This window comes from Haliotis asinina, chromosome 7, assembly GCF_037392515.1.
Source record: "Haliotis asinina isolate JCU_RB_2024 chromosome 7, JCU_Hal_asi_v2, whole genome shotgun sequence".
Taxonomy (NCBI): Eukaryota; Metazoa; Mollusca; class Gastropoda; order Lepetellida; family Haliotidae; genus Haliotis; species Haliotis asinina.
Window position 1 is genome coordinate 4,130,351 of NC_090286.1, and position 27,801 is coordinate 4,158,151.

General features: G+C 38.9%; 1 protein-coding gene across 1 annotated transcript; it reads right to left on the reverse strand.

The window, feature by feature from the left end:
• On the reverse strand, positions 1 to 26,254 carry LOC137291612 (QRFP-like peptide receptor). The gene is made up of 4 exons (XM_067823004.1): positions 26,005 to 26,254; positions 15,674 to 15,769; positions 4,714 to 5,399; positions 1 to 539 (listed from the first exon to the last, which is right to left on the reverse strand). The coding sequence occupies exons 1-4, from the start codon at positions 26,252 to 26,254 to the stop codon at positions 30 to 32; spliced, it is 1,542 nt and encodes a 513-aa protein (XP_067679105.1). The 3' UTR covers positions 1 to 29.
• Positions 26,255 to 27,801: the final 1,547 nt, after the last annotated feature.

Sequence of the window (27,801 nt, forward strand, 5' to 3'; positions counted from 1 at the left end):
ATGCGACAATAAAAGAGTATAACATATGTTCAGCAGTCAGCCTGAATTTCATGGCCAAAGCTTGTTTGAATGTCGTCTACAGAGGTCACAGGATTTGTGTCTTCCTTCGCGCATATGTTTTCAATTATCTTGGGCATAACCGGCGTGACTGCTGGTGAAGAGCCTCGCGACTTCGAACTCTCTTCCTGTATGGTAGTTGGAATGTTCAATGTATAGTCCATGATCTCTTTAACATGTTTATCTGGTTCCGCGACACAGTGGCCATTGAGGTCAGTCTTCTGGTCATCCACTAGGTGCTTCTTAATTGATGGCAGTTTGTGAAGATGGAGGTGTTCCCGACCCTTTAGGTCCCGTCTCCTTCCAGAGGAGTTGGAATCTGTGTTGAGGGATCTGAGACTGGTGTTGCTGGACCGGGAGAACCTCAGACTGCCAGACCTGGAGGAACTATCACTGCCTCTTATGATGCGGATGAGAGGGTTGCGGGACACCCTGGTTTGGACCTGGCCATCCTCGGGGTCATAGTCAACCATTACCTGCACCTGGCAACAAAGGATAAGATGATGAGATGCCACAGAGGAAAATGTACATCACTGATTATGCGACGTCTTCATACTGCCAGAAGGTTGCTGGATCAAGATATCACACTGTAAAAGAAGCAAGCATGCACATGTCTTGGTAAGATGATGATTCCGACTATACACACGCATAGCCTAGTCAGTTATTCACCTTAACAAATTACGGACACGTAGTTCATGTCAAAATAGGGAATTGTATTTTTGTAACTGATGCCCCAAATGTGGAAATATCTTCCACATGTTTGCCATATGTTAACTTTACACAAGAAACGTAATTAAGCATCCCCTGTATGTTTGCAGCTATAGGTTTTCTCGTGGCGAATTTTTCTGACCTGTAACATAAGTGGACTCATAGACAATGACAAATAATTGGAAATATGTTGATTTTATGATGATAGTTGATCATTTCAACCCCCTATTAGCTTTTTGATCCTCAGAAGGGACGGTCTACGCTATTCATGGGGAAACTTTCAATTGGGGCAGGTGCTGTACCTAAGAATCCATTTGTTCCATACCAGGACAGATAATGTCCCAGACAGGCTCCAAAGGTTTAAGATCTGGGCTCATTCAAAATTATGAGATATGTCTGAATGTGTATTTGTCAGATTCACCGAACCTTACATGGTATAACATTCATCGAAATACGCATGAGGAAGAGTCGATTGAAATCTTTGAAATCTTGATAAACGGAGCGTACTCGAGTTGTGAAATGTAAACACTTGATTGACTAGACTTGGCCATCACCTATGTGTGTGTGTGTGTGTGTGTGTGTGTGTGTGTGTGTGTGTGTGTGTGTGTGTGTGTGTGTGTGTGTGTGTGTGTGTGTGTGTGTGTGTGTGTGTGTGTGTGTGTGTGTGTGTGTGTGTGTGTGTGTGTGTGTGTGTGTGTGTGTGTGTGTGTGTGTGTGTGTGTGCATGTATATTGACGAAGTTGGAAACGAATGCCAAGAATGAAATTGCAGAATCAGTTTGCCTGGTTTTCAGGTTTGCAAAGATAGGAATAAATGCCTATCAGGGCAATACTATAAACAATGTCGGGGATATATGATGCAATAAAACCTATTCTATGATTTCACGTCGGAATGAAATTTTAGTTCGATGGGAAACACAGAATGTTCTGACAGCCTTGCTGTCAGCAATGGCTGCTGGGGATATGGTCAAGGAAGACAGTCACATATATCTCGGCCCTTGATCTCTCCATACTGACGGTTATAATGAACGAAAAACAACCTGAATCAAACCAAGCTGAATTGTCGACAGGTCTTGTGGTATCCGTTTATCGATTTCTCATCGATCTGAGCTAAATTGGTCATGGTATGACTAATGATAGACCTACTGATTGTTCAAAGGGAGGCATATCAAATTGCTTTCTGTCGAGAGATACTTGCAACTGTGTAGTTCACGTCCAGCGTCGTTTTCAATATATAACGTCGATTTTACTAAGAAATATATTTGATGTGTCGTAAAAGGCTAAAGATCAGTGAAATAATGAGAATGGATCGCTGAAAATCGAAAAGGGCAATGTATACATAATCGGTCAACAACGATATCGAAGAGTTTTATGGAATCAATATATCTTGTCACGTTGATAGATTCCTAATATGAATTTCAGATTCGGAATAGATCTGGGGTCTTAAGTATCCCATGCTTGTTATACCATACGGGACTGAGTAGTCATATACTATCATTCAACTGTTCGCACTCACTTAATAAACTCATCATATAATATGAATATATGCATGGTTACTTCAAGCATGAACCAACTGCAACATTTATTGATAAAATTGATAAAAAAAACATGGGCATGTTAACAGCTGCGTTTGGATGTAATGTTTTTTTAAGAATTTGTCAAATTCGTCATTTATTGAACTTATGACAGTAATCTTTTCAAGTTTGTCTTACAACAGATCAGTTCAAGTGTAAAGAGTACCTTTAACCAATATGGAATATTTTGCAAAATCTAAATTAAAACAGTTGACTGAAGTAATTAAGTAGCTACATTTACACTAAAGCGTCTAAACTTTTGATAGGTAGCATAGTACCCCAACTGTCGAAGCTCATGCATTTGCTCACTGGATTGTCTGGTCCAGAGTTATTTAGAGACTGTCCCCAATATAGCTGAAATATTGCTATGTCCGGTGTTAAACAACATAACAAAGACAAATATAATGTCCAATTTGTTAAGTTGTTGAGGGTTTGCGAAAAGTATATAGCAACATAGCAACTATGTACCACTGCAAATTGTTTTGGTTTGATTTGCCCCTTTGAAATTCTCTCAGTAGGAATGTGAAACATCCAATCATCAACTTGTCCATGTATGTCCGTCGATATGCACGTAGCCCTGATCTGGTTTGACCACACGATGCCATTTAGAAAGTGGTCAAATGCAACATGTGTCATATTTGGGATTTCACTTTCTTAGTAAAGTACAAATTCTAGTACTTTTTTTCGGTTGAGTCCCATCCGGGATTCGAACCCGCACCCTCAGAGTCAGGCACCTAATCGCCAGCACACAAAGTCAGCTACCTAGCCCGCTCAGCCACCGTGACTTCCACAAAAATTCATATTTGGGACAGGCAGCTGACTTTGTGTGCTGGCGATTAGGTGCCTGACTCTGAGGGTGCGGGTTCGAATCCCGGATGGGACTCAACCGGAAAAAAGTACTAGAATTTGTACTTTACTAAGAAAGTGAAATCCCAAATATGACATATGTTGCTGATCTGGTTTGTATATTTTACTAGGTTTACGTTATGTCAAGCATGTTGAGGCCGGTTTTTCAAATGTGTGCCATATGTAATCTGCATTTAAACCCTAGCAAAATTTTAACGTTGATATTCTGACTTCGAAATTCGAAATTTGACGCGTTTGTGATAAAACTGATTGCCGCATCAAATCCATATTGTGATCTATATCCTCCATGTATGTTCCATTGTATTTTCCACGAAAACAATTCACGTGCATCTGCATGTATTTCAGAGGTAACCAAGGTGGTAACCATGTTTGATGGTGGTTCAGAAACACATGATAATCTCGGAATCGGCCAATGGAGTCTGAATTCAGTACACGTTACTTGTGAATATGGAGACGAAATTATTTAAAACATTGATAACGCACTGACGAGACATTTTCGACCTTACAGCAATATGGCTGTCAACAACACCGTCATTCCAAAGCATGAGAAGTTTTTTTAGATTTACCGACGTTCTTAAGATGACAGAACCACTTAATTTAGAGTGCACATTAGTATTGATCCAATTGAAACCTGAAAAGTTGTCAATAGCTATGGCCTTCTTACAACTAATCTGTCGGTTTTAGCTGTGTTGAAGTGACAGCTCAGTTAATATAGTCTTCCCCACAGAGTGTTTACTTCCACAAGACGTTAATTCTATAAATGGAAAGGAATAGTCTCATCGACAAGAAAATAAAAAGGACAAAACCCTTTCCAAATTCATAAGAAATCTCTGCTAAAAGCAGAGTCGATTGTACAGTTCTGACTATGTTCTGAGCTTATATTTGTTTCATGGAGTGTTTGGTCCAGACTCGGTTTTCGTGCAGACTCCAGTCATAAAAGACATATCACCGGCAGAAATTTAGAACGCCAAAGCTAAAGAATGGCCAACATTAGTATTTGCCGAGAAAGAGTTCCTACTCACTTCATAATGTCAGAAGGTGTAGACATATATTCAAAATTTGACTCATAAGTGGCAAAATAATATCCTATAAAAGTCCTTGTTTTCAATTATACCAGAAGATTCAATGCGTTCCCTTTAATTCTGAACAATTGACGTGGCGGTGATTTCCTTATCTGGAACACTACAATTATGTCTGCTATTTATTATTTTGCCACAATCTGAATAGTAACATTTTGGTAGGGACTATTGTTTACAAAATGGTTTTGTTGCTCTTGTTTTACGACAGGATGCTTGAAGTACCAACATTTGCCAAAGCTTTATGAGCGGAAGTGGAGGAATCCGTTCTTATATACACTCATTACTTTAGTACTGAGTATTCATAAGCAACGCATGTATTATGTACAGACCTATACACTGGTGTAGACAAACCGAGTAAGTTATGATTTCAGTCGATGAGGCACCTGACCATTGATATATGGAACACTCGTAGGTCGGTAATATACTTACAGGTTTCTCATGACGAACTCCATACCGCTTGCAATGAATAAATTTCCATAAGTATTTTCTGAAGCTTTTACTTGTGTAGAAATATAGAATGGGATTTAAGGCACTGTTTGTGTGTCCGAGGAAGATTGAGAAAGGCAGGATGACAAGAAAATCCGTAGGTTCCTCTTCCGTCTGAAAATCCAGGTACAAACTGACAATATAATACGGAAGCCAGCAGATGGCAAACACTATGGCAAGGGCTATCAACATCTTAGCAACCCTCTTCCTCCCTGCCATTATTCTTAGAGACATCCCCCTACTTATTTCGGACTCGCAGCGTTTCAAATTCTCATCCTCTGTCCATAGTTGCTTCCCAATTAGACCATAGCTAATACAGATACCGGTTCCCGGAATGATGTACACAATGAAGAAGAGACTGGCGTCGTACACTTGGCGATGTAGGTCATCTGGCCAGTCTTCATGGCAGAAATGAAACGTCTGGCCGGGAATTATGTCTTCCCTGTCTGTTTTCCTGTAAACCAGTAAAGGGGACATCACACCGAAGGAGATCACCCAGATGATGGAGATCATCTTTGCCGCCATCTTGCAATTACTTATCCTCTTGAATATCATGGGATGCCGTATGGCCAGGAGACGATCCAGACTCAAAACGGCGATTGTGAAGACGCTTGCACATACTGTAACACCTGCAAAATATGTATAGTTTAAAATGGGTGGATGAGTGAGTTAAAATTTACAGTCGCAACGGCAATATTTCAGCCAATTAAGTTTCAAATTGACCATAAATACATGAAAAATATAAAAGCTGTCAACGAAGGACAATAAACCAGCTAGAACATCACAGTATCAAGAATTATAACTAGCATATCTCTCTAAAACTGGATTTAAATTAGGACAAGGCAGTATAAAATAGTTGTGAATGGATGTCACTGATATTTTGGCGGAGGTGAACCGCCAGAAATATCAGCTCCGTACAAATATAGTGAGTGTTTAATCTTAGCTATGATGGTTCTGAGGCTCTGTTTGGGGGAATTCTATGTTTAATGTCAATGCTCTCTCTCAATGCGCACGCCACGTGTTTGGCTCCGTCGGTTTAATTAGCTTAAGTTCGAAAAACCATCATTTGAACGTCTATGAAAACATATGCGCGCACATGCAGCATGTCCAGCAGAACGTCAAATAAGGGAGATTTAATGGAACTACCCGTCACTTTTCCTGAATTCTCTATTTATGTGTTGGTAATCATCGCGAAGTCTACATTCAATGGTCTATATGCTTTAAATTTCCCACTTTTATCTTCTCTATTTTTTCCATAAAAGGGTACGTTACAAACACTAATACCATCGTACGATAAACGGACGTGGATGACGTGTCTGTCTGATTTACATGTATGAATAGGTTCATGTTCAACTAAACAAATGAAGCTTTAGTTAGTAGAAGTGTGAGATGATGTGCAATATATTTCTATGTTCGTCCCTATAAACGTCATGTAATATTCGCCAGCATGCTTTTCAAACTAGAAACCAATTGATGAAATAAATGCATAATGTTTAAGTACAGGGGCACCAGCTACAAATAACACATCCACAAACACCACACACTCATAAAGAAACGTAACAGAAAACATAAGAAAGAAACATAAAGAAAGATTTCTGTTTTATTTTTCAAATATTTCTCATAAAACAATGTTTTGTCAAAGTCATAAAAAGGGTGAATTTCAGTTCGCAATACTAAGGATGAGTTTGAAACGTTAAGCACCTTGTCGGCTGTTCTTATTCGTAGACCGACAGTTACTCCTCATGTCTCTTCAGCATGAACGCTGACTTAATTCACATTGGGTTGGGTCCGATTTGTACCGCCCTTAACCGCATGAGCACGAAAGTCCTCGAGTAGTTAACAAGTCTTTACGTCATTCATCATAGCATTGTAAATTCACATGTAGTCGTAGACTAATATATTTGGTACATTTACATGTTTCAAAGCATGTTTCCAGCCAGAGGGTATGTTTCAGTCGGAGGAGAACTGTTTGATAAGTTAACCTGATCTTGACAGATCTGTTGACATTGATATTAATCATTCATCGGTCACGTCTTCCGCCAATTCTTGTAATAACCTCTTGAGGTACTTTGATGAATCATATGACCTGACAATGTATTTTGAGTTTTATATGTCATTGAAGTACATGGAAGCTAGTTTTTAAATTAAGCTTTCGTTCTTTCAGCTCTCAAACGAAACTGTATTTATGCCATCCATTTTTCACAAAACGGAAGCTTACCAGTTCTCAATCTCCTTTTCTCAATTCGTACAGGACTCATTGTTTTGCTGCAAGAGGATCGCGAGCATTCAGCGAAATTACTGTCTCCATTAGAAGTCATCCTCTGATAGATCGTAACGCTCAACACATTATAAGAAACAAATGTTTCAGGGACGATATATCAAGAAAACAGACCTTCAGTTTAAAGTATTCCCTTGATAAATTCTAGTATTATTTTATTTAAACGGCAGGGGTTAGCTCAATTTCATACTCATTTTGTGGTTAAATTTGCCAGAAAGGAATTTGATGCTTAACACAACTTGCGATGGTGCGTGTGTGTGACGCTTATGTTATTCGTGTGCATTAACATATTTGTCACATTACATTACGTAGATTTTGGACTGTTTAATTATTGCGCGCTGTATCTGAGGTGAGTTTTATTTGGTTGAACAGCACAGAGTGTACTTGTTATTCAACTCAGGGAGATAGGAAAGTGCTTATACTTATAAAACAATTGTTTCTGTTCATAAACAGTTGCTATCTTTGAGTATTCATCGCAATGCATCTTCCAGTCTTTATCGTCTTTTTTGTTTTTCTGGTTTATGGTCCCAAAATAGTGTGTGCAACTGATGTCAGGTCCACGTGCATGGTTACACAATAGTATTGCAATAGCTATTGTATTAATGCAAAATAGACACATCAGTTAAAGCAGAGTTAATAGGACTTGGCATCTCGAAGAAAGATCTTGTCCACAGAGGAGGAGAACTGGAAGGTCATCAGACGTTTTGATTTATATGACAATGGCCAGGCAAATCAATCTCGTTTATCTGACTCGGGGGAAGATTGTATTTACATACGATAATGCATATGGCAGTCCCATATGGCACCGGGATATGATTTTCTGATCTTGTAACCTAATTATTGCTAAGTGTCAGGTCGAAAGACTCCAGGGTACGTCTCGGGACTCAGATGGCAACAAGTGGCGTCATGCCTATCATCAAGAATCGGCAACTTACAGGAGTATATATGTCTTCAATGTCTTAAACTGTGTATCCAGATTTGGGAATCGTATGTTTGATTGTCTAGAGTTTAGACATCCCGAAACGTTTCATTTGTGGCCCTATAAAGTGCGTAAATATACTTGTTATAGACACTTTCCCTGTCCTAAATGGTGAAATAGTATGAAGGATAGCTGAAGGTACGGGTTTTATACCCTGTATCGGGCGGGTTTAGTGAATTCTAGTCTGAAAAGTCAAGGTGAACAGTGTTAAACATAGCAGGCATATGGGAAACACGAGTAAAAGACATAAAACCATGTCGATGAAGAAATGTTTGTTTCAGATACGTGTATTTTCTGTTTCAAATTTCCAGGTGTAACATAGGTGTAACATATTTTCGTTGAGCAAATCATTTAGGGTTACTATCCATGTTTGCCATGTTGTTATTGATGTATTTAATTTTACTTTCTTTTGTCGTTTGTATTTTTTTTGTAAATATTTACATGTTCAACTTCTTTCTTAAGCATTTTGGAAATTTTAAAGATGAAAACCAATTCTTAAAGACAGGCTACTGCTTTATTGCATCACTTGCTTCATGACGTTAGTATTCACTCCGAAACGTCGACGTCGCATTCATTGCAACTGGCTGAAATTGACTATTTATAGAACTTGGTTTTCCTTTATCTAAATATAAATAATCGAGTCTGGACTAGACAATCCAGTGATCAACAACCTTTTATTCTAACCTGGATGTCCACGAGGCGAATGTGTAAATATATGTAATGCTGAACAACCCCAGAGTCAATATCTCATTCAAATAGGAAAAAAAGATTAATGGATCGGCGTTGGAAAGTGACAACCCAGCATGTTTGTGTGTTTAATGTCTTGCTAATCTATGTTAGCCACCGGGTACAAAGATGTATCATCTGCATCTTTTAAAGCACGTAATATCATTTTGAAAATCATTTCATGAGCATGCCTTGAGCATACCACCGATTTGTCTATGTCTCTTCATTAGTAATGATATTTGTTTCATTTTATCCCCTCCAGACATATAACAACCATTGTCCGATTGTCTCCATGACATTGATGTACCGGTGATTGTTGGACCTGGTCCCTTTCTTATCCGTTATGCAAGATACAGAATGCTTAATATTTTTAAGCGTTAGAAAAGCCACGTCTCTAGAAACTTCAATTTACAATCTCATTTCCAGTGACAAGAGACATATATAACTTCCTTTAGAAAAGACAGTTATCTAATAACATTTTTTTCTCCGTTTACAAATTCTATCACTGTTCGATGACATATTTCCTTATTCAAAGACAATCTGTCAAACAATTTGTATTTCACTTTACAATTTCATTTTCTATCACGTCACATAGCAAGCGTTTTAGAATTGACACTTAAATACAGTCATGAAATACCCTTCTATGGGGCATCTGTCCCCGGAGTAACACGTTGTGGTGTACATCAGGTTTTGCTGCCATTTCGGGCTTTGACTGCCAGATTTCGGTATCCCGTGGGAGGCAGACCATATTTATGGCAAACAGAATATGTCTTTCCTGAAAGCAGTCATATCCATTTGGTAGGCCAGACCAGTAGCCCTCATCATTTTCATAAATGGATGTTCCTGAATGATTTTGGTTTCCGACATAGATTAAGGGCAGCGCTAATTGTGTTTTTTTTAAATGAGAAATGATGCCATTATCAACTGAGATAATTGAAAGCGGCGGACAGTTAGCGAGTTTAAGTAGTGATGATTGATTTCCCCTGCAGGGACACTTCTGTTGGCATATGTGGTCATCTGTGTTTATAATCTAAAAAGCTTTCTGTTCCTGGTCATCGTGCAGAAAGACTAAGCACGTCACGTCCTATTCTTCCAAAACTGGTGGTCTGGCTTTGGTTGTTGTTGGTAAATGCATGGTGGAGTTACTGATGTTCGGAGTCAGGCAATGAGCCCATTTTAACTTCCTACGCAACCTGATTGAATGGTATCGGTCATGTAGCACAAGCTTACACTTTGAGCGAGCACTTGGTGTCATTACTGATCGTCAGTGATCCACATCGGATTTACCGTTGTTTAGCCTTTCACTCGAAAAGGAATCTCTTGCCAAAGATAATCGCGAATGGTTATTTGTTTTACATGGCCAGGCATGATCCAATGGTAATTTCTTGATCTGAGTGACAGGGGAATGAGCTTATCCTATGTGCTCTTAATGTTACCGATATACTCTAATTATTGATCTCTGATCAATCCTCATCAACGTCACAAAACATTGTGTGTGTGTTGGGGAGGTGGGGGACAGATCTTATGCAGTGAGAGTGAGTGCGAGTTCAGGTTGGTAACAGACATATATACTTTTATTTGCAACGAAGAGCTGCAAACAACTGATGATCATCTAACCAATCGCTGTATCAGAAACAACAAAACAACAATGCGAGAAGAGGCTACATTGAAAATTTACACACGTTTGTCTCTGTTTCTTTTGAAGTTAAATATTGTCGCTATTATGCATTCATCATATTCCCCATTCTCTTTGAATATGCTATGAGAAGGTTACAATTCATGTTTTGCAGCATTCCGTCACTGCCATTTAGTACGCAATGCATTCCTTCCTCAATGCATGTGTTCTCAAATATGGTGTATTTCCTGATCATGCTCATATGAAGTGACCCATTAGTGAACTCGTGGGAGGATATTCTGTCTGTCAATCGATGGCTGACACTGTCTCGTCACCTTCCGTGTTATTGAATTGGAAATACTTCAATGAACATGCCTAATCGTCCACTCAGGTGGAAATCAGATTTCCCGGGGCAATAGTACCAACACAACGGTACGGACATATCACGTACATAGCGGGTACAAAACCTGCTCGACTCAGAAGAGGAAATCTCATTTGCATATAAATCGCATTGAATGTGTTAGGAACAATATTAATCATAGATATTTATCAGCTCAGCTTTCATCGCTGTGCCCGATGTCGTGCAAGAATTGGCAATGAATATTTCTGGACTATTCGATGCCAGTCTTAGCGAAAGTGGTTCCTTAAAGTCATCCAATGCACGAAAAGGAATATTGGTGTTTATATTTATCCCAGATGCTACCATCAAGTTAATTACTGTCCATGACGTAAGAAACGTAATAATTACCTCTTCAATAAGAACAAGTGTAATGCTATATATAATCACATAGTGTTTTCGTGATTTGTCTCTCTGTAATTATGGCCAATGTGTCACTATAGCTTGCATAATGGCCAGTTGCCTTTTTCTGAGAGTGACTAAGATGCGAATGTTTTAAAGTTACCCGCGGTTCGACACAACAAAAGAAGGGGGACTAGATATAGAATCCCAAGGTCCAAACTATACAGACAACCTTAAGTTCGGTTTTGTGTATTCTGGCTGTCACACTCTTTGTGTGATATGACAGACTGTGTTTGTTCAGCAGTAATATAGATATGCGTGTGACGTTTGTATATGTCGAGAGTAGATGAATGTGGAATATTTTACATTTCATATAAAGCAAGGTAGTCATCGAGCACGATCGAGGACACTATCAGCACATTGTGTCGCCGTTATATACACATAGGACTGTACATTAATCTGAAATAACTGTTTACTATATTCACCTCGGGACTGTGCCAAAGAGATAAATTTATATAAATGTATCCAACTTTTCCGTTTCAAATTTAGTATTTACTGTCACAAGTGAAATGGGTATTATTTAAACCAAGGGCCATCGATTGAATTATTTGCATTTCAACGTTTTCAATTTAAAAAAATAAACAAAACAAACTTAATTGCAATTATATGTAATTTCAAATTCTTTGTTTCATTTGTCGTTTCGCTGGTTCTGTCAGAATCCGTACACGGTCGTATGGATTCTGGATTTGTTGACCATTTTCAGTCAGATAATGCCTGAAGGGTCGCCGACTATTAGCCTCATTCCCTGGCCATTTGACAGTCAAGTCGCCGTGCGTTGTCTGGTCAAGAGAAAACCTCCCTACCATCAGCTGACGTCTCTTGACACGTCCAGTCTCCTTGACCACTGGGGTGCCGGACAATCCGTCCAGCGGTAACTTGTAATATTTCAATCGACAGATTACAGGAAGGGTTCTATTGAGAGTAACTCTAAAGACTTCCCCATGATTTCCACTACTGTATATCGAACGACAAGTAATTTCCTCCTCCTGTCCGTCTTCAGGATCTAGCGAGGATAAGCTATACATGCACTAAAGGATCTCTAGGATCAAGGCAGTAAATATAGATGACAATTAAATTCAGCTGGTCAGTAACCAGAAAATGTCAAAGCAGCCAGTCGATTTTGTGGGATTGTGGTTCGCTGTTTATATTCTGCGCTTTGGTTTTAATATTGTCAAATAGTTTGGCAGTGAACACACACATTAACAGATAAATACACATACCTAATCGCACACAAGGCAACATGTACGGAAAACTTGACACTAAATCACACAATACATAAGGCAAACGGTATATAATATCGTTGAGGGACGCCATATTGTTATTCACTGCTGTCGGAATTGCCCATTTTTGGACCACAGTATTTTTGTTGACAAATAACATACAAGAAAAAACGAACGAACGAAAGCACGCACGCACACACACACAGCTCACAGAAACACGAAAACTAACATACACAATAAAAATGCTATAGGACCTGTTATCAAATGCTTCCAGCCCTGAAATTCATATTAATAGTGTTGTTAGTAAACTATACCCAGAATGAAATTTTAAGCGCCAGACTGTTTCAAAACTAAGATGTGATGCTGTGGAAATGTTAGGCTGAAATAATTCGGAAGCCCAATCCTTACTTACAGTAGGTTTAACTAGTAACTGACTTAGGAATATCCTAATCATTTGTATTTACAATTAAAGAAAATATTGCTAAAGATTTTTGGAAGCAAAAATAGATCTTCCTATCCTGCTTATACAGTTCTGTTAGACTTAGGTTTCACCGCTCAAAATATGACAACGTGACCATTTCTGATTTCAATAATGGGTTTTTTTAAACTGAAAAGTACTAAACCAAATTATAACAGTAATATTTTTTCTGACAGATTTCCTATCAGACAACCTGTATTTGCAAAATGTACTCGATGGTGCTAAAGTTTTTACTCCAAGTATATAATTATATCCATTTAGCCACCCAGAGGAATCATAGGAACAGATAATGTGGACAGAACACGACACCCAATTAGTGAAATCTGAATCTTAACGCACGGGCAAAATTGAACCCGATTACAACGATAAACTGCCAACATCAGTTAAGCAATCTCGAGCAAAACATACACCTTATCCTTACAAATGCACATTTCTCCCACATCACATGAGGACAGATATGCTTTGTTTCTTTCTCTTGCAAGAACTGTTTCTTTCATCTGTGGGTTTTAGGTGATATCAAAGCGTTCTTCAAGAAACAACGGGAGTTAATAAAAGACGCTAGGTAGAGGAGGGTTGGTTAGGGTTCACCTGGATTCCGCGCAGTACCAAACGCAAAGACACTGCAATGTCCCCAGGGCCAATTTCTGTTTCATTGAACTTCGACATCCTCAGATCTATCACACCGATACCGAACCTCTATATTGGCATCCGACGACAAACATGAAGTCGCGTGGGTTGTTGAGTCTGTTTCCTGTAACTATATCTCTTCATTTTTGTCCACCTCGAATCGAATATTTCGATACTAAAGAAGCAAAAGCAACAAGAAAAATAGACATTCCTTCGATGTGACTTATGGAGAGTGTGGATGCAACACCATTTAGTTACTGTAGGTAGTTGGAATTATCTTCAGTGACGCTGGAACAATTTCAGAATTGATCGTTTCAGTTCGAATTTGAGATACAGAAATCAGATGTGCTGGCTGAAATGCGTCGCACAAACGAACCCAGAGTCTGGATGCTGATTGGATGTTTACAGGGTTCACCGATGGAGACCTGTTGTGACGATATTAATGGTCCATATCACTACATTAAGAACTGTTCACTTTAAAGACAATGAGCTCCACCCTCAAAATGCATGTGCTACTTATATTAATGGTACGGTCATTCCGATTTAATTGGATGCATATCAGTTCATGTAATAGCATTGCACAAATCAAGTAACACCTCATGAGGAAATGTTGAGTGGTTTAATTGGTTGCAAATGGTCGTAAAGACTCGCGTACATCACTACAGGGCAATCATGTCAGTTTAAGCACGCAGGGCGTTAGACTGATCTATTAGCAAACGACTAGATAAGGCTTAGGATACGATTCCTCTCCTCATAGAACCATTCCCTCTCAAAGCCAAGAATAGGCTTTTGGTCAGACAGTCAGTCGGTGCAGAGCGAGCCTGCAGCTAGAATCAAAGGAACTGGAAAATGTCGTGTCTCCTGTTAAAAAGTACACGCGTCATTTGAGTCCTGGCAGTTTATATGCTTCTCCGTGTTTACAAATTAACTAACATATTGCAGACAATAGTTACTCATAGCCATAAAATAACCATGGGACTAAACATACCCCGAGATTACCAGTTGTGTCTGCGAAAAATATAGATTTTGCGACATTCCGAACATTGTTGCCTGTCATTGTTTGGAATCCATTGTTGAATACGGCCTACTGAATAGCATGTGTGTGTGTGTGTGATTACTTAGAAGACAAATATATTGTGTTTGAAAATCAGAGGTGTATAACGAAATTATAATAGCTCTAAATTTGATTTAGAACCGAACGCGTAGCATTGATAAAAAATCTAGAGCTATTATAATTTCATTATACCTGTGATTTTAAAAACACGTTTAAATACGTTTATCTCCATTTTCCCATAACCGTGTTAATGAGATTTTATAAGAAATACACACTGTATTGGAAACCAACATTAACCAATCACAGGCCAGTATTTTGTGAAGTCATAGTAGAATAAGGTTTTACTCGAGTTTGTCAATCCTGCTATATGGCGTTTCCGACAACATATAACAAACTTCATACATTGAACCAAACGTAAAGGTCAATGTTACGAGCGATCTGTTATCCCATACTGGCCCTTCGCCCATATGTGTGCAGTACGAACATGAAATAAAGACATTGATAACATCACCGTGAAGATGTTGGCAATGATAGCCTATAAATGTGAATTCGGGCATGCAGACCAATGTCTAGAAGGATTACAATACATTAATATATGTACGACACCTTGGTGGTTTAGTGTTGGTTAAGAGAGCATGGCTGTACTTGGAGATGCATGACGTTTCGTCTGAAGAGTTAGTCAATGCTTGGCGATGTCAGTGAGCGTTGAGTCTTTGTTGAGACGATCATGTCAGATAGTTTTGAGGCATTCATGTAATCCCAACTCATGTGGTGGTACTTGTCCTCTTATATTTGTTTTGTCTAACATTGTAGTCGCGGATAGGCTCAAATATTTGTCCTCTGTGTGTATGACCAGTTCATGCTGTTTCAGGTTGGCGTGAAATATTGCTAATACATATTGAAATATTGCTATTATCATAAGATGCTTTCTGGAGGTTTCACATCATCTGGCAAACAGCCACATTCAAATAGTTGGTCTCCTTAGCTGCTTGAAGTATAGATGCATTTTGAACTGACACAAGCTATCATATCCTGATCCTGAAAAAACATAAACTGAGAACTGACCCATGTAAAGAAAACGGTTTGAGTTAATTGATGCCTTTCTCGAACATAAACAAAATGCTTACCTTGTAAGAATGTTGTTATCTTGCACATGAATTCTCCATATATCCACACCTTGTAAACAGCTTGTCCCACAGCCATAGGCACACAGATGAGACACACTGAAACACATATAGTCTTATGTGAGATAGGTGTAGTGGTTAGCATGTTGATCACTCACGCCAAAGGTCCATGTTCGAATTCTGGTTGAGACACCATTAATTTGTGACCTGGGTCTCATACTGCGCTGTGTCCCTGGGAAAGGCACCATACTGCACTCAATCCACCCAGATATTTAATAGGGGTACGTGAGAAGCGGTCACCCTTAGCGCTCAGTAGCATCTTTAGAAGCACAATTCCGTCAGAGTAGGAATGAAACGCCAGAGAGCAGGATCGCATTGGATTCTAGGCGCAAAATTAGCTTTATTATCATTATGAGGGTACGATCTTTGACGAGAAACTGGTACAGAGAAACAATTAAACGTTTTCTGAAATAAAGAAACATGGATACTAAGCAAATTCATAATAATTTCACTGTTTCCTAAATAAGGAATCCATCGATTAACCAAACGCCAAAGTACGTTGGTACAATACACTTCCTAAAATCACTAAACAGGAGTGTACGCAACAAACCGATTCCTATATTCACTGAATATTGAACTAAATAATTATATTCACTGAATCCGACTACAACACATGACAATGCACAGGTCAGGAGGGTGATGATTTATTCTTCAGGCAACATGTCTTATTGTCAAACGAACAATGTAGTATGGAAATGAATTGTTTGCTGAAGCGTGATTTGGCGCATTCACATTTAACGTATAAATGTGTGTTTACTGATGATAAGATTATATGCTTCTAAACCCCATCAGCGGTCACTACCAACGTGTCTGTAAGCATAAACGTTTTAAATGTACCATTAAGCATGTTTGTTGGCCTACGCAGAACGCAAAGTATTGCTGTTATAGGGGAAAACAGTACTACTGACGTTCAATAAAAGAAGATTTGAATCTCTTGGTGGAATATTAATAAATATGTTATTCCCTTTCCTATAAACCTATTTTCCAGAAGCGCCCCTCGCTGTAGAAACAGCAGAAGCTCATTGTAAAGACTGTTTTCATGGGTTCTGAACTAATGAAGAAAAAATATCCATTGTTCTCTTAATATTCCATCTTCACAGTGAGCCAAATAATCTTGATATTGATTAAAGGATTCTGAAACATGTAAAAATTGACTTTTACACCAGAGATATTTCCTAACAGTGCGGAACCTACTATTTAGAACATATAAGGTATTTCATTGTCCGTACCATATACAACATTGATGAATGCATTGTTTGTGCAGTTATGTACTCAGTTTAGATAGGAGCGCTTATAATTAGATATCGACTCAAACTTACATGAAACGGAAAAAAACCGAAAGTCTACTGTGTGGGTGATTCATCATGTCTTACAGTCTAGAATCACGTAGAGGATGTACAGGCGCTATAAGTCATCTCTGGATTACTGGCTACCCTTTGATCAATGCTGTACGACACTACCGGATAATCAAATAGACATTATTAGCAAGATCTCATTCAGTGAATTTCTCGCAGTTCCTGGTGAGAAAGTATAGCCACGGGATGATGGCACTGGCGATATGTTGGTTCAGTTATACTTCTGTGCAGACGCAAACGTCAGATTGTCATCACCAGTCCTTATGAAATTCAGGCAATCAAGTAAAATCGATCAATCTTATTCATACTTCACAATGAGGATTCTGATAACAACTAGTCTTCAGTAACAAATGCTGTCTGTAAGATTTCGCTGAGCTCAAAGACTTGACTCAAATCCATCACTGGACTTTTTAATTTAACTAAAAATATAAGGAACAATATATCCGCATGAATTTTTATCAAATTTAATCTAATCTAATAACAAAACAACACACTCTATCAAGCTTCGTGTGCGTTTATTGACTTATGCGATTGGTGTTCACAGAAATTCCAATAACAAAGAAATACAATTGTTTCTTGAGAACAATGCTTGCTTAATGTTAAGTTTATCGTCACTTACTACAGAACAGTATCGCGAATTACCACTGTCGGCGAAATCTTTGCCTGCATTCATCTTACTAACTTTCTAATCCATATTTACCCAGAGCATGTTTTGCAGTTCCATCTTGCATGAATACCAGTTATGTACAAACATGTGTACACAACTGATCCAACATAATCTCAAAGTGCTTATTCACCCTTGCTTGACATGCTGCGGTCGAAGTCAGTAGTTTTAGTTTTAGTTTTCCATGTTAAACCGAAATGAGGAACCTAAATGACAAGTACTACAAGTCCTAAGTACAACTTTTATTGGGAACATGAAGTTGGTGATTCGAACCCTGTATATTCAAATCCTGTATATGTATTTCTCCTCACATTTAGGCTTTTTCTTTCCTAGATTCAGCATTGCAGTGCATTGCAGTGCATGCATACATACATACATACATACATACATACATACATACATACATACATACATACTTGCATGCATACATACATACAAACATACATACATACATACATACACACACACACACACACACACACGCACGCACGCAACGCATGAGTCATGTTTCATCAGTGTTCTGATCAACCATGTAGAACATTACATTTCTAACACCATACACTGTCGAATTATGTCAGTTACAAGTCCCTAAATCAACTGTCTGCCCTGACAGTGTCAAGATTCGTGAGGGGCGGTAACATTCATTCGAGGTTACCAGACCTTAACTCAGTCCACACAATAAATCCAATCACATCTCGTGTCTTGCGACAATGTAGACTTCCAAAATACTTTATCAGTAATTAGGGTAAATGAACCTGTTAATATCCCCAAAGGTTATGAATACCAGTCGATATCTCTTCTGTCAAAATTTGTCATTTTCTCTTGTAAATGCTCGCACAAGAAAGTAATCTGTTGATTGCATGTACACAGCAGTAGATTAAATAGCACTATGCTGCTGTATAGATCAATGAACCGATTTGCCCGGGTCGGTAGGTAGGCAGCGTATATACGTATCTGGAACCGTATTCATTAAGCCATCCTAATTGCACACGCACCATGAACACACAATGCCATTTAGAAAGTGGCCATATGTAGCATACGTTATATTTGGCGTCACCAACACAGGTATCTCTACTGTTCTTCTATTCTGGATTGGCGACGCACCGTCACCATTACTACAACCATAATCTCTTCAAGCATACATTAACCCATATATCTGAAACCATTATCGGTGTTCAGTGTAGTATGTTTCCAAGAGGGAAAAACCTGCCATCAGGTGACCAGCATGTGCCTAATAGCAACTGATCTCCAAATGCTTTGGCGATTTTTAGTTTAGATTGCTGCTGGCTTGCAAAGACAACCTTGACACCAACACAGAACTGTTAGTTCACTTCACGTCAATCGGAAATCCTATCATGACCGACTACTTCGCTCTGAGAGCATCAAGCTGAGATACAAGTGATGCCGTAGTTGCCGTCCAAGAGATACGACAGCACATTTAGGAAATACCCCCATGGCTACTTTAAATCCCATTTAACGGTTCACGTGCTGACGTGCTTCTCGAAAATACAACTGACAAAATCCTTGTCCACACTCTCCCCAATACGTATTCTTATGTGGGCGAGTATAAAAGATTCCTATCATGGTGTATTGCCTGTGCCTAATAGGCATAGAACATGTATGTTGACATTTTATCTGTCATATTGACCCAGGACCAAAGGTTTTCAAAATGACCTCCAAGATCTTCTGAAGACATTCCGTGGACTCTCGTGGTAAAGTTTATTGACAACTTGAAAATAAGAACAAAATGTTCATAAAGTATTTCATTCAAGAGAGACTCCCATAATATAATCCTAAGCTGCGCAAACTAAAATACAATTAAGATCAGGTCGAGTAATTAGCACAGGTCAAACACACATACAAACGCACGTCAATGGTTTGAAACACAAGGGTATAAAATGTAAGTGAATACAGAATGACGTGCTGTAATGCAATTTGTTCACAGACAAACCTATTTAATGTTTATGATACTGATAAGATGTTCTGTACCACAGTGTATAAATAAGTGTTGTGTGGATGGGTGTGAACTTCAAGTACATCCTGTTGCTAAAATCCTGTTGCTAAAATGAAGCATATATATATAAAATATATTTTACTACTTTAGCGTTATTACATAGTTCATAGTTCACGATCGTATAGATATAATATCAAATTCTTGTGGGTACAAACATATGTTCAATCTGTGCATTTGGTTGATCATGCACAGTGATTGCTTTAGGCAAACACTGTCACTGCATAGAAAATCTATATCTGCATTGTCTAGACGTGTATACAATAATTACAATAATTACGGCAATTATTTATTATTTAAAACCATATTGTAAACTGCAATGTAGAATTTCTGAGAAGTAATGTTTTATAAAAGTAATTATTGAATTTCCCTCTGAAACGGATACCTTTTGACAAGAAGTTGTCTCCCTTCTTATTAGCTACGTATCTAAAGATTATTACTACCGTTTAGAATTAACTGAATGTGTCAGACTTGTGTACATATTGTATTGCATGTGTTATAATGTGTTGTTTACTTGGTTATCAAGTCATTCGTGGACAATGTTAAACTATAGGCTAGTTATCACGCTAACTGCCTTTTACATTTGTAAACCTAGTGTTAATTGAGATATTTCGTGGATCATTGCTTTAAGTAGCAGAAAGCCACACTCATAATCTCTATGTACTGGGAGCCCCATTTGTAAACATCGTGTACCATTAATCTATACTGACGTATTATTACCTTTATGTGACATGTGTTTCACTGTATCAGTTTAGTGTCAACAAGAGAAACATGTGACACTGCACTCGTTGTTGTTATGCCTTTACCGTAATAATTCTAAAATATAGAATGTTAAAAATTATTTACTGTTTAACATTTACTATTGTTCCCCAACAACGCAATTCACCATCTCAAGATAAGGTCATCTTGACATGGACGAGGCACCACAAATTATCAACCAGACGAAGTCGTGTAGTAACCTGTAACCTCACGATTTCAATCCTCACATTACATCATTAATGAGGATCTGGTCCGCTTCGGTGGTTTTCAGTTTAGTAAAGAAATCAGTGGATTCTGAGATGAAGGTGTCAACTATTTTCCCACTAGGGGTAAGGAGTTTCAGTGGGTGCTGAGTGTGTCTCTGTGTCTCTGGAGCACACATGCAGTCTGGTCTGGTGGATTTCTATTATTTATGTGCCATACGATGGCTGTGGGTTGGAAGTGGTTAGCTTGTAATGCAGTTGCTTGCTGATTTCATTTATCTTTCATTTGTTTAAGGATGGCTTTATGTTGTAGGTTGTGTTTTTCTTGATTTTTCTGTGTCTTGGAGGATCTTCTTTACCATGTTTTGGAAGTCTGGTGTGTGTCTTCGCTTTTGATCTCGGTAAAATTGCAGTTTCCTGCAATATTGTGCTGTTACTACTGTGACCCACTTTCTAGGGCTGGGACGTGTAGGAAAATGGAATCGGGTACCCGCATGTACTTACCCGAATCGGAATCGAATACCCGGATATGTAAGGAATACAACGTTTCTGTCAACTGTCTGAATATTCAGTCAAGAGTTGAGAGAGATAATTACAGAATACTGGAAAGGATGTCGATAAGACATTCAAACAGATCTATTCTTTTGAATATTTAAATAATATTATTTAATTCACGTCTATTTAACCAATATAAACAGTAACACCATTACTTACTTTCCTCGATAAAAATACCTTCATCAATCGGACAATACCAATAATCTAAATGTTTCATCTGTTACAACATGTTATTATCTGCCCTTGTCATTACAGAGTTCTCTCCCCTTCCGGGTACTCGATTCCTAAAGTAGGACTCGATTCCAGCTGTACCCGACCGGGTTTCAAGTACCCGAGTAACCCGTCCATGCCCAACTACTTTCATAACACTGCAACAAAATGTGGTGCTAAATGTGGGTGCTTCAACTAACCTAGTATTACAAGATCTTTCAGATTTAGTTTTCTTTTATTAACTTTTAAAAATGTAGTTTGAGGCAGGAGAGCTACTGATTGATTTATCACGAATCATTATCGATCTTAACACGGAAATCACACATCGATAAACATATCTTTTTTTGTCTGTATGTGACGTTTACGTGACGACTCACCTGTCAATGCAGATGGCACAAGGACATCGACGGTCGGAATTAACACAAGGTCAAGGTTAAACGTCCAGGTTCAAATTGGTTCACTTATGTTGACGTGAAGATGAAACAGTCGCACGGGGAGTGAACCTATTTATTCACGCTCATCGGTACTGACCACAGAATGGTGCCTTAATGTCCGAATGTCCCGTTATGTAGAATGATGTCCTATGCAATTCCCCGCTTTAAGGATTCCCACGTGTTCTAGCTTTTTCGGACAAATGTCATGACTTTCTTGTCGCTATTATTTGCAAAAAGATTTCAATTTGTGGCTTAGTGGCTAAACTGGTGATTCGTGTTAGATTCCTTCGTGCCTTCTCATTTAGTATAGGGCTGTAATATACACATTACCCTCAACACAGAATATCAATCACCTCGTCAGTCTCACATTGTACATTACCTCTTGTCCGTACACTACCATCATAATAGATACTGCGCTACTTCAAAGGCATTTCTCACTTCATGAATATAGCATATGGAAGAAAACCTCAAAGCCATCACAATATTAACGTGATAACGTGAATTAATTGAACGGTAGGCAAAGAAGGAAATGATCAAAGCCTTTTTGCATAAATGTATTATCATCTAACCATCTGTGTATATGTCTAACACGCACACCCGTAGAGTAATCAGGATTCGAGGAACATCATTAACAAACTCATTCACACTCCAGCTGTTTGTGCATTGATTTTGAGTCTAAATCTGTATAATGCTATTTCTGAAGGATCCAAAACATCTACTTTATGCTTTTTGACAGATGGAACTCCTAAAAGGCTCTGGCCTCTCTACATTGCTGTTATCAACTCTCTAAAATGCGTCATGGTTCTTAGCAGTGTGTGATATACATGTTTTAATATAGATAATGGTACATGGCGATATCTACATAATTCTTCACGTAAATCTTTTTGTACAAAACATGAAATAAACTTTATGGATTGGATCGAAGTACTTAATGTTATTTGAAGTTTATTGGTAATCCAGTATGTGATGCATCGAAAGCATGTGTATTTACCTTGTATTGTCTTACGAATGTGGGCGGTGGGGTAGCCTGGTGGTTAAATTAAGGCGCTTGCTAGCTGTTGGAGCCGGGTTGGAGCCATGATATTACTGAACTTGCCTAAAGCGGCGCAAAAACTCAACTCACACACCCACTCTTATGGACTTAACTAACTTAACTTAACTTAACACTTATTGACTAAAATTTCTTTGTCGCTCCATGGTTTCATATCACATTCATGTACAACTTGGCATCGGACACTTAACAGTATGGTTCATCTGAGAGATGAACCTACGGTACGGTTATAGGCTCCGAGTGCAATCACAAGATCTGTCTCTGCATCAAAGTAGCCCCCAACATGACGTCTGGCAACCCGTGAACAACAGGTGTGTACCGTTGCTAGTTGCCATATTTAAAAGTAAAGAAGATAAATTCAAGCAATATAATCACTTTTAAGTAACCACCTTTGGCGTCTCCATAAATGATAACTGGCACATCACGGCAAAGAAAGAAAACCAAGGTTACTTTAGGATCTTATCGCAAACGCTCTCTCAGATGAGGGAAGATTATCCTGTGACGGAGTACTGTACTTAACGGACACGATTGGTTTCAATTACACGCAGAGAATACAACACTGTCGGCTACAGAGTAGCTGGCCAATATAAAATGCCATCTGTATGAATACAAAGATAAACATGATGGCAGAATCCGATGGCTTTTCATATTAAATCGTACACTGCACAAGCGATTGCCAGTGAAGAATGTATCGATAACGACAGCTGCGGCGGAACGATATCATTGCCATTTTCTTATATGGTATTAACAGTAAATGGTTGTCTGACACAACTGCAACTGAATCAAATGGTGGTCAAATATGCAGTCTTCATGTGTCTACCTTCTTTTCCCCGTGAATTGGGCATTTCAAATCAAAGTATGGTAAGTTATTCTTGATCTGCTTAAAATTTGAATGTGTTGCCTTGGTACAGGTATCTGCAAAGAACATTGATCTGTTGTTGTCCAAGATGCCGATGTCAGGCCACATATGATATAATATAACTAATGAAATGAATGTGAAGGTATAAAGATGACATATTAATTGTCTTCGTGTAGATCGATACTCTGATTGTGCATCAACATGGACAATACTTGTACGTCATCTTGATGGAAGAAGCTGATTAACATGCGAATGGTGTCCCTTGAAATTGCCCTAAATTCAGCCAGGGCAGCGACCCCAAGCTTGGCCAAGTTGGCAGGTGTTGGGTCTCTGGTGTAAACTACTAGAACATCCCACTAATGCACTTGTGGGAAATACGAGGGAAGCATTTCGTCCGAGTTAATGTACGACGAACTAGGCAAGATGCTGTCTGGCAATGTCATCTTTTCATTCAAAATTTAATAAAACAATTCTTGTGATTGCAACAACAACGATTCTGCCTATATGTCCAGGTATATAAATCACAACAGTTCGCCTGTCATGACTAAACAAACTCCAAACCGATCATAAATTGCTATCCTGACATCCCGTTCGCCGCCGAGTCGTCAAGTGTTGCTGTAAATGGGAGGCAAAAAATGGATGCGTCCGTAAGCATAGCCTTACACCGCAACCAACTGTCTTGGGTGTTTATGAACCTCACCCAGTCTTTATTTCCAGTGGCAAACTATAGCCTTGCTATTTGGAGGGCTACACGGAACTTGCTTCGCCTTTCTGTTTAGTGTAGTAATCTCTGTTAACAAGAGATCTGATTTGTTTTGTCAAGTGCAAGATCTGATTTGTTTTGTCAAGTGCAAGGAGATGGCCGTGACCCTGTGTTTATGTCTAGGGCCACCACACCCAAATCTCATTTCAACCGCACCCAATTAGCGGTAGCTGTCTATAAGCCGAGGAATTACACCTTTTGATTTCCAAAACATATTCGGGCAACATTGAACGTTCCACAGTTCCATCGTACCCACAATATATCACTTGTCTCTCTCGCATACTGTTTCTGGGGTCATTTTTTTATAAGCATGAGTTTAGCTCGGTCGTATTAGCGTTTGTGAGTTATCATTTTATTAGACTTCAGTGTGCACGTGCACCCCGTCCTGTTCATGCACGATGAGAAATTTCATTATATTTTATATTGGTGAAATGCCACGATACTGTAAATATAAATGAAAAATTGAATCCGTCACCAAATCCAATCAGCAGAACCATATTCTACATGAATTTATGAACTAACCCAAGAATAATTTTAATGTACCACCAAAACAAAGTTTCTTAGTATGAACAAGAATGGTAATGCCACATCGATGTGTCGACAACTTTCTAAGCATTGTAGTCCATCAGCAGGGAGATGAGCAATGCATCACGAGACACCGGTATTGTGGTTCAGTTACCTGACAAGACAGAGTGCACAGGACTCCACACAACACGCTATTTACCCACTTAACTGTAATAAGCGCTGACATATTTACTTTCCGGAATCGTCGGGAATTGATTTGCTACGCAACTGAAGTCATGGGTACGTGGACAACGAGCTACAACTCGTCAGAGGTACCTTTCTGACTCATGATTAATGAACCTCTGGATCCATGATCCTGGATTCGACGGGAGAAGTGACCTAACCACCTGGCTGTGTATATTTAGTTAGACCTGAACACAGTGTAGGGTGTACCCAAACACTTTGGAATCGGTTTTAAAGAATTAGATTCCTTGGGTATGAATGGTAAACTTTAATTTTGAAGCATATTACGACTGTCGAGAATTTCCTCTTTCAGCGTGGACTAAATCACAAGTGATCACTGAAACTCAATGAAAAAAGACCAAAATAATATATAAATAAATTTGATAGTGTTGATAATGTCCAATATCCATAGGAGAATGAGGAAATCATCTCTATGTATCTTTATGACAAAGTTTTATAGGTTTAATATATAGAATGCATGCATTAGAACGACAGGTACAAAGTTCCCCGTTGCTATCATACTCAATATATCTAAAGGTGAGTTAGAATTTTATAGTGGCTGCATAAACACAATAAACACAAAAACAGTGATATTTCGACTGACGTGCTCATTAACGATCGTGACACATAAAGGTAGTTCTCTACCAAATTAGATAAGCTCACCTGCCGTGTCTGCCGCTGCCATGTTGCACAGGTAAAAATTAGTCATACTCCGCAGTCGGGTACATGTGAAGACAATGATTACCATGCAGACGTTGCCAACGAGTCCGATGAGCAGAACGGGGACGTAGAGGGTGATAAGGACGATGGTGCTGGTGTCTGCAGGCGTGTAGAACAAGTTACCCAACAACAACGTCTTGTTAAGCAACTCATACGCGTCGAACATTGTGCTGGTGTCGTTCCCAAATGCCATAGTCAGTCAGACTCGTGGAATATTGCATTAACCATGCATAACACGACAAGTTGTTAAATAACCAAAGGATTCATACCATCTGTTTGATTACAGAATAATATCCCTGGTCAATTGGATGAAAGATCCAGTAAGCCTAAGCACATTAATAAGAGATAACGGTGGGATTTCCCCTTTGGCATGTCTTGAGTTGGGTAGGTTAAGTCCTTTCATTTACGTTTCAAGCCGAAGACTGAAAGACGTGACCACTGGAACCTCCTAACCCCAGTCCTACCAATCGTTTCGTGGCTGCCACCTTAATAACCAATGGAAAGCTAATCACAGATGTAGGTAAAGATCATCACACTGGCAGGTTCGCCAACCGCACTTAGTGATCCAATGAACGCTGCCGATCTCGTATAGAACGTACCGACAGTCGGACACCATAACACGGACCGTTACAAAGAGAGTAGCATTAGCCTCTCCTGCAGTTACAATAGAAAATGTATTCCGCTTTCGCGAGTATTGATTCCCGTAAATCAGGTATGCTACACTGTCAGGGGACGGTGCAGATAGTGGCAACAATTGGAGCTTACAGTTTCCGTTTGCATGTTACACTTTAACTAACTTAACTCGCTGTGATTTGTATCGCAATTCACCATAAATAATGACACATATTTACATTTAAAGGCCAATGAGTTCTACAAGCTGATGTGACTGACCGATATGGATTTTGTGGTTAGAAGTTACGAAATGTAAAACGCCTAAATGAAAGCATGAAATACATTAACTTGAAATTGCACATGATACTATTTCCTATAAAGTACAGTTCGATAGAGAAAAACATGTTATAAACAGAAAGATGCTTATTTTGCAAATAAATGAGTCAAATGTTTTCAGCTGTCATGAACTTGGAGCTTGTGCTAGTCGACTGGTCGTCTTGATGGTTCACACCGCTGTATCAGCTCTGCCATATATGCTGGAGTTGTGTTGTTAAGACATTGATACGCGAGTGGCAGGAGTTGCAGAGAGTGCAGGGAGAGATGATGCATTACCTGATGACGTTCCTAAATCACATCACGTCATAACTCGGTGAACGCTAATGTCAGACATATGTTTGAATATAAAATTATTTAGACCGACACATTTTCATTTACACGTCAGTGAATTCACGAAAATTAAAACTGCGTGAAGGCGATCACTAATTATATAATCGAATTTGTATCAGACAATTTGCAAGCCATCCACTGACGTTAAGCAACGTCTAATGCCGTTAGGTTACAGTGGCACACAATCACGCCAATCCACTAGACACCTCTTACCATAATGTGGATTGCGGTATCCCAATGGGTCTGAACAGATATTGAAAAGTTAAATAGATTGTGCAACCATAACCCAGATGCTCTTGCTTGACCTTGACGCAGTAAACGTACTTACGACAAGAACGTTTAAAATGATTCGTTTTCAGTTTATGTGTTAACAGTTCTTAGACTCGATGTTTCTATAGTGCGTGCAGCATTTGACCTCAAGGGAGCTGGAGTACACGAAGTTCTCCTGTCACATCCCCTAAT

Excerpts from the sequence above, each read along its gene's own strand:
- LOC137291612 (XM_067823004.1), bottom strand. The coding sequence starts at position 26,254 with ATGGCATTTGGGAACGACACCAGCACAATGTTCGACGCGTATGAGTTG. Across the intron at positions 15,770-26,004 it reads GGCAGCGGCAGACACGGCAG|TGTGTCTCATCTGTGTGCCT; the intron begins GTGAGCTTATCT and ends TATGTGTTTCAG. Across the intron at positions 5,400-15,673 it reads GATAACAACATTCTTACAAG|GTGTTACAGTATGTGCAAGC; the intron begins GTAAGCATTTTG and ends CATATTTTGCAG.